Source organism: Sinocyclocheilus grahami, unplaced genomic scaffold (assembly GCF_001515645.1).
Source record: "Sinocyclocheilus grahami isolate Dianchi unplaced genomic scaffold, SAMN03320097.WGS_v1.1 scaffold590.1, whole genome shotgun sequence".
Lineage (NCBI taxonomy): Eukaryota > Metazoa > Chordata > Actinopteri > Cypriniformes > Cyprinidae > Sinocyclocheilus > Sinocyclocheilus grahami.
In genome coordinates, this window is record NW_015505769.1 from 101646 (window position 1) to 109710 (window position 8065).

At 36.7% G+C, this 8065-nt stretch overlaps 1 protein-coding gene across 2 annotated transcripts in view; it reads left to right on the forward strand.

The window, feature by feature from the left end:
* The window catches only part of LOC107557138 (glutamate-rich protein 2-like), a 5397-nt gene extending 1562 nt beyond the window's left edge, over positions 1-3835 (forward strand). The window contains exons 2-11 of one of the 2 annotated variants that reach the window (XM_016240469.1): positions 235-286; positions 474-513; positions 695-731; positions 948-1043; positions 2014-2109; positions 2388-2482; positions 2618-2790; positions 2881-2938; positions 3024-3095; positions 3459-3835. In XM_016240469.1, the coding sequence (XP_016095955.1) occupies positions 235-286; positions 474-513; positions 695-731; positions 948-1043; positions 2014-2109; positions 2388-2482; positions 2618-2790; positions 2881-2938; positions 3024-3095; positions 3459-3613 (874 nt within the window). In that variant the 3' untranslated portion in view covers positions 3614-3835. The remainder of the gene's footprint in view (positions 1-234; positions 287-473; positions 514-694; positions 732-947; positions 1044-2013; positions 2110-2387; positions 2483-2617; positions 2791-2880; positions 2939-3023; positions 3096-3458) is intronic. The other variant, XM_016240470.1, reaches the window with a different exon arrangement.
* Positions 3836-8065: the final 4230 nt, after the last annotated feature.

Sequence of the window (8065 nt, forward strand, 5' to 3'; positions counted from 1 at the left end):
AACAATAATGTACAGTATGTGGAAAATAATGTGTTTTTTTAACCTTAAACCGCATAAACACATTTCATTACACCAAATACACAAAATAAAATGTTCTTTTTAGAAACATCATATGACCCCTTTAACTCAACATGAACACATAATTGTGTTTCAAACATTTTTATAAGTAGGAATAGGCTACTGTTTATTGAAAATTTCTTTAAAAAAAAAACTTTTTTTATTATTTATTGTAAGTTTACAGTGTGTTGGAAGGCCCTCAGAGGTTGCATCCAAAGTCAGTGAAAAGGTCAGTGGCAGGACAATCTACATTTGTTTTTATGTTCCATTTAGATATTGATATTGGGTTTTCTTTTATATCGTCAGACAAAATTATATCTGAATTGATCATTGTGCTATTTTAGTAGTATATTTTAAAGCATTGTTTTTACTTAAGTTTTGTTCACATTTAGTCTTTTTTTCTGTTTCTGCTAAAGGAAGTTGAACCCTTAAAACCAGTGATTGGCAGCTCAGCAGGTAAAATAATCTAGGTGTTAGTCTGATTTAATATCTATCTATACATATACACACATATAACTATAGCAACCGTTTTGTAACATTTAGCATTTGCATGCACATGACTACGGTCTGCCTTGGTTTCCTTAAGGCTAATATTTCTTCTGAAAGGGTGAATGACTTTACCTGCTTTGTTCTGTAGATCCAGCAGCAAAAGAATCAGGGGAATGGAAACCAAAGTAAGTTTAAAAATGTGTTACTAGGTCACTATGATTTCACATTGGTTAAATGCTGACCTCTGAAGTGGACAATGAAGACTGGATTTTCAGATCAATGAGAGGTCTTTTGGATACAATATGCTTTTTGGATACATATACAATATGCTTTACTTAAATAAAAATAAAAAAAAAACCTCAGTGTCAAATGTATTAGGTGCTTTGTTTAATTTTGTGTAGGCAACAGAAACCAAAACCCAGTGGAAAGACAGAAGGACAGGGACCCTCTGTAAACTCTGAGACAAATATGAAACTCAAAACGCCAAGAACCATGAGGTAAAATCAGTGGAGACTTTTTATAACAGTGATTAACAAACATAAATTGCCCATGCAGCTCTCGGGTCAATGTAAAAGAATTGGGGTAAATTAAAGAAATAGTTCACCCGAAACTTAAAATTTGCTGAAAATGTACTCACCCTCAGGCCATCCAAGATTCAGATGAGTTTGATTCTTCATTGGAACGGTTTTGGAGAAATGTAGCATTCCAACTTGCTCATCAGTGGATCCTCTGCAGTGAATGGGTGCCATCAGAATGAGAGTCCAAACAGCTGATAAAAACATCACAATAATCCACAAGTAATCCACACCACTCCAGTCCATCAGTTAATGTCTTGTGAAGTGAAAAGCTGCATGTTTGTAAGAAACAAATCCATCTTTAAGATGTTTTCAACTTCAAACTGTTACTTCCAGCTAAATTACATGTCCATAATCCATAATATTGCTTTCTCCAGTGAAAGTAGTTTTGTCTGAATCAGGAAAGAAATATGCAGAGATCAAGCATTGTTTATAAACAAAACGTTCTAAGCAATATGTCTGTGGATTTTGATGGACAACAGGGGATGGGCTTTTTCACTAGAGAAAGCATTATTATGGATTATGGAATCATAATTTGGCCAGAAGTGATGATTTAAAATCATCTTAATGATGAATTTGTTTCTTACAAACATGCATATTTTCACTTCACAAGATGTTAACTGATGGACTGGAGTGGTGTGGATTACTGTTTTAATCAGCTGTTTGGACTCTCATTCTGACGGCACCCATTCACTACAGAGCATCCATTGGTGAGCAAGTGATGCAATGCTTCATTTCTCAAAATCTGGATGAGCTAAGGGGAAGGAATTATTTTTTGGGTGAACTATTCCCTTTAAACTTATTTACTTGAAGTAAGAATGTTTTATAATATTTTTATTGTACTGGTCCACTTCAATCATCATTTAGATGCTTTGGTTTTGGTTTTGTATAGGCAACAGAAAGCAAAACCTGGTGAAAAGACAGAGGGGAATCCTTCCTTGAACTCTGAAACATCAGATACCACACTCAAAGTGCACAGTTCCAAGAGGTAAAAACAAAAGTATTTCATATCAGAAGATAATAACTAAAAGCAACAAGTTTTCTATACTAGAGAATGAGGATAGACCAGTACTGAAAGGAGTAAAGAAACAAGCTTATTTTTAATTTGAGTGCTTCAGTGGATTTTTGTATCCCGGTCAGCATGCTCTTTGGGTCATGCATGGGATGTGGTTTATGGGCTGTACATGCATAAAGCAGGGAAGCTGATGGCATTCATTCGCTCCAGTGATCTCTAATAGTTTACCTTTTATCACCCATTCTTTTCAGCAGCAGAGGGTATAATGCCTCTAAAGCTCCGTCCTTCAGAAATGTAACCACGCATGGACATAAACTACCTAAACAGGTTCCCCCTATTATGACAGGTACTGAATCTGTTTTATCCTTTAGTTCCTTTTTAGCACATTTATTGTTAAATCTATTTGTCTCACAGTTCCTGAAACATTTTTTGATACCCACGGTGTCCAAAAGTGGATTTAATTTTTCTTTTTTAATTTAAGCATTAGAAAAACAAGGAGAATGTGATGTCCAGTCAGAAAGTGTGCATGAACTCCATATCCAGGCCCCTCAAGTAGTGCTGTCTGCAAATGACCAGGATCCTCATGAGGCACAGAGTGAAGAGGATGGAAATGAGAGCGCTGAAGGACACGTGCCGCTAGAACTGTTTGCAGAGGTGAGGTATTTAGGGCACGTCATGTATCTGATGTGTTTGAAAATGACTACTGATTAAACAAACGTTCTGTTTTTGTTTCTATGAATCCAGTTTCTGCAGGCCGTGATGACAAAGAATTACCAACTTGCGAAGAAACTCTGTCAGATGAGTAAGTAACCATGTGAATTTGTGTTGTTTACATTTGATATTTCTCACATCATGATACTGATGTTTTCATCATTCTATAAATTTAGTTTTAATTTATGAGCCCCAGAACTCAGAGGCCAAGAGCTTCCTGCCTCTCATTGAAGAAAAATTACTGATAGGTGAGATTATAATCTATTAATTTTCTATCTATCTATCTATCTATCCATCCATGTTTTTTTGGACATGATAACTCAACTTTGCTTTGACCCTCAAATTGAATAAATTAAACTTTTATGACAAAAACATAAGCTTTACTATGATTTTCCTCTTTAGTATTTAAATTAACATAGTGATATGTACTTCTAAATTGCTTTAACCAAAACTGTTTTCTTAAGCACTGCATACATGAATGAAAATGAAATACCATTAATTAAATAGAAGCAATGTTCCAAAAGGGTAACTTTAATAATGTGCGAGCAAAGACTTGAAAATAAAGTGTGTTGAATTCACCTTCTTTATCTGGATATGATTATAACTTCTAGAAGCGGATGAGGAATCAGATGATGATGATAAATATGACACATCTGATGATGATGATGATGTTGAAGATGACGATGAGTCCTCAGATGATGAATCCTCTGACACAGATGAAGAGTCCACTGACAGCACAGATGATACATTATCATCTTCATCATAAATAAACAACAAACAAACAAAGAGTCTAGTAGATCTATAGTGGTCCTAATCACATACAGTATTGTTTTAGTATTAATATATCTAATGCTCATAAACAATGTGTGTCATGTTTAGCATATCATGTATGCACAGTCTAATACTGACTGGACTTTAAATCATATTCTGCGTGAATTGTAATCTATATATGTCCTAAGACAATAAAGTAGCTATTTCCTACTTCACATTTTCGGTGTAGTTGTTCAGAAAGGTGCAAGACATTATTGCGCCATCTAACGGAGGAAAAACAACAATATTGTTTCACAGTTTGAACCGGGGTTAGTTGTCACACTGCAAAGTTGTCAAAAAACTCTCCATATAACAAGAAACGTTCTTTTTTTGGCTAACGTTCTGGAAAGGTTGTCTTAACGTTGTGAACAAACGTTCTTCCAAATAAAGTTAATAGAATGTTCGTTCAAAGTTATCTGGTCTTTAATATTTTTCTCAAAATGTTAGTACAAAAACATTTATACATTCATGGAACGGTTTTTTTTATCTAACATTTTTTTTATGTTACTACTTGCTTTAGGATTTTCAGAGAACATTCAAAACGTTCCCATAATGATAAAACGGAATGTTCCCTTAACGTTCACATAAGAAAAAACAATCAGGAATAACTTTTTCTTAGCTCAATTGGTACATTAGAACATTGGAACATTGTTTATTAGGTTATCTCTGTACTATAATATTTTGAGTCCAATTATACAAATGCTTTTTTTCTATAGCAGTGGTTGTGTGCTGAATCCAAACGTCTTCAAATTTATTTTAAATATAATTTTTGCTCATTTTATTCTCAAAAGAAAGATTCATTTCATACTATTGTTGTTGTACAGGTGAACACAATAAAATCACAATGCGTTCAAATACTTTTTGTTGTCAAAACTTGCGCCTACAGGATTTGAATATCGAAAAACCCTCCCAGAAAAATACTGACTGACTGCAAAAAAAAAAAGAAGCGTGACAACTAGCCCCGGTCACTTCTTATTGACTGTATTGACCGAGTGGAGCTGTCCAGGTGCTGAAAAGGCTGTAATAATGCTGCGTACGTATAATTAACAACAACCAATAAAAAGTTGTCATCATCAGTACTGACAAGCGTAATCAGCAGAGGTTCTGACATAAACGATCTTACAGGCATAAACCGAGCAGCTCAAGTGATTTTCCAGGGCGCTGCCCAAAAATCCTTCATTCAAGTTCAAGTTGGTCTGTTCTCTGTTGCCACCTCGTGGATGTCGCTGTGGTTGTAGTTCCAGATGTCTCATCTAGGTTATAGGCTACCTGGGGCTAATCCACAAGTCATGCAATAAATGAAAAAGCTCATTCCTAACATTTTGTTTCATTAGAATAGACTAAAAAACTTTATCGTTTCTCTCCAAAATAACAACAGGAAAACCCTGAGCTCTTCCTCATGATGTCTCTCTGACTCTCTCCTCCCTCTCTCTCCTTCTCTCACTCACCGGTTTCTCACTCCCACGGTATTTTGACGTGCATGTGTATATATGTATATTACTCGGAGAATTAAACTTCATGTGTCTGATGGCATGAGTCCATATAATAATCTCGAGACAACCCCGTGGATATTAACCGGTGGGAAAATACAGCAGAAGTGATTTAGAAGATTCTCCTTTCGCCTTTTGAAGGATAAACACTGAATCAACATTTAGCACTGGATGGGTTTTTATTTTCTTGTTCACTCTTCTGGTTTTCTGATGTCAAGCGCCTCACAGCCACATCACGCGGTGTGAAACATCCTCCGTGTGCCTCCGTTTTTCTGGGTTTTATTGTGACACCTGTGACTTCGTGACTTCGTCGCTCACCTTCTGCGTTTTGGGCTACGTTTCTATAATGTTAGGAGGATACGAATACTTGAAAGAGGAGCAGAGGAGCAGATGTGCTTTTTATACTGGATGATAATAAATGCATGTGCAGATATAAACCAGTTTATGCCAGTATTGTCATCTTACAGGCACAGGTCAGGCAAAATAATGATCTAAAAACATGGTGTAATTTAACACATGAGCAGCGCAATGATTTTGGGCCATATTTCACTAACCCCGACAGTGACTGATGCGCGTTATTTGAAGATATTTAAAGATCATCTTAATTGAGAAATCAATAAGTCACTCTTTTTCTATTCATTTTTTCTCTCCTTTTTTATTTATTTATTTGGAGGGGGGGGGGCGCATCGGTTAAACACAAAGAAACAGTATTTATCGTCATCATCATAACACTAATAATGCCTTCACAATGATTATTTCTGTCGCCTTTGTTATGCTGTGGTTGAAGTGAGCAGATTCTTCATTTCTGCGTTTTAAATGATTCGATTTAAAGACCTCGTTACAGAGCCAATTAAGTCAGACTTCACGGTCTGCTGCGCGCTGGAGCTCACAGGGGCCGGTGCGTCTGGAGAGCAAGAACCGGACCGCCATCCAAAATACCAAGTTATATAGGTCGGGTTATTTTCGGAACTTACCTGCAATTCTTTTCGTTATTTCTGAAGTTTGTTGCTGATTTCTCGCGCTTTGGATGTGCAGTAATGTGCGCTGTTCTCAGAGCGCAGTTCTGAACATGACAGAACACTGAGCGCGAATGATCCTTGAGACGGGGACTGAATTACTGCCATTTCAGAAGGATATCATATCACAGATGCGTGAAATTACGCTAGAGATTCCTTGAAAACAAAAACGCTTACTTTTAATTTTATAAGCAGTATATGAGATATAAGACAGTATTCTTTGTGCCATCACTTTGTTTTATCCTAACTCTCCATATTTTCCGTGTAGTGTGTTTTTTTTCTTCTTCAGTCTGAAAGCTGTGAGGTGCTTCTCCTGGACTGATGGCGTCTTCTGCACCTTCTTCCTCGGCTGCTGAAATGGACCCAAACACGGCTAATTTACGACAACCTGCCACAAGTAGGTCTCTCTGGATAACGCGTTTTTCACTGGGCTTGTTTACTCCGTGGGGTGGCGATGTTCATCACTGCCTTAAAAAACACACAGCACCCTGTGAAATGTCTATTAGCTGACAGAGACAGCTAGAGAGACAAATAATACATTATCTGATAGATAGATAGATAGATAGATAGATAGATAGATAGATAGATAGATAGATAGATAGATAGATAGATAGATAGATAGATAGATAGATAGATAGATAGATAGATATCAAAACGGGAATTCCTAATAATCAGTTTTTGTCATAAAAATGTCAATTCTTAAATTTCAGGATCAAAGTGAGGAATAGAGAGAGATCGATATGTGTACAGATGTATATAACACTACTAAATCACAATAATCTTATGTACGATTATTTTATCTCTTGCTCGTTTTTTCTGGGTATAATTTTAGTCTGAATCCATATCTGGAGATTACAAATAAAATTATATTCTTAATTTTACCCTCAAATAAGAGCATCCCACTTCTGCCTAAATTACGTGTTGCAGTTAATTATGGTCCCGCATCTTATAACAATAGCCCTGCATTTTGCCACGTTTTTATGGCAGCTTAAATAACAGCAATCAGCCATCATCTGCTCTCAACAGTCCCACCTTAATAGCGTAATTACACAAATTGCCCGCCATCACGGTCCAGTTCACATTCCAGTTTTCTTTGTAAATCTATTTCAAATGCCCGAGTCAGGATTTTTTTAAATAAATGCATAAAATAATTATGTGTGCCTTTGTGTAGATATGTAAAAAAATTGCAAGAATATAACGACGCAGTATATGTTTTTCTGTTATATCAAATTTGTTATAAATCTATGTTGTCAAACGAATTGTATGTTGTGTTGTTTTATTGTGTGTGTGTGTGTGTGTGTGTGTGTGTGTGTGTGTGTGTGTGTGTGTGTGTGTTGCCATTATCTCCCTGCCAAGCTCTATCTCACGCTCACTGACCTGAGGGGCGCGCGCTGTCTCTGCCTCGTGACAGCACGCGCTCGGGGCAGATAGAGCTAGATCTGCCTCCAGACACAACCCACCCCGGAGGATGAGATCAATTCATTTCAAACTACTGATAATAACAACAAATCTGCTTCGTTTCCAAACACATACCTGTACTATATGATTTATATAAAAATGCAAGCTCAAAACGTTGTGAATGTTGCTGTTCATGCATTTCAGCATATGCCCATGCTTAATGTTGTGAATGTGTGTGCATTTCATTGGCGTCTGTCTGGACACTAATGCTGGAGGTCATTCATGTATTTCGAATGCTACATTTTCTCGAGTCTCACTGTATGGCGGCTGGCAAGTCAAACACAAGCGATTCACTCAATTAATTCCGAGACCTCATTTCATGCACGCTTATTTTAAACCGCCTCTTTGCCGGATGTGTGCCACCATCTATTAGCTGTCTGCCTCTCAGATAGCCTCTATTGATTCCTTTCAAAAACCTGAAATAGACACATAGAAAAAGAAAGA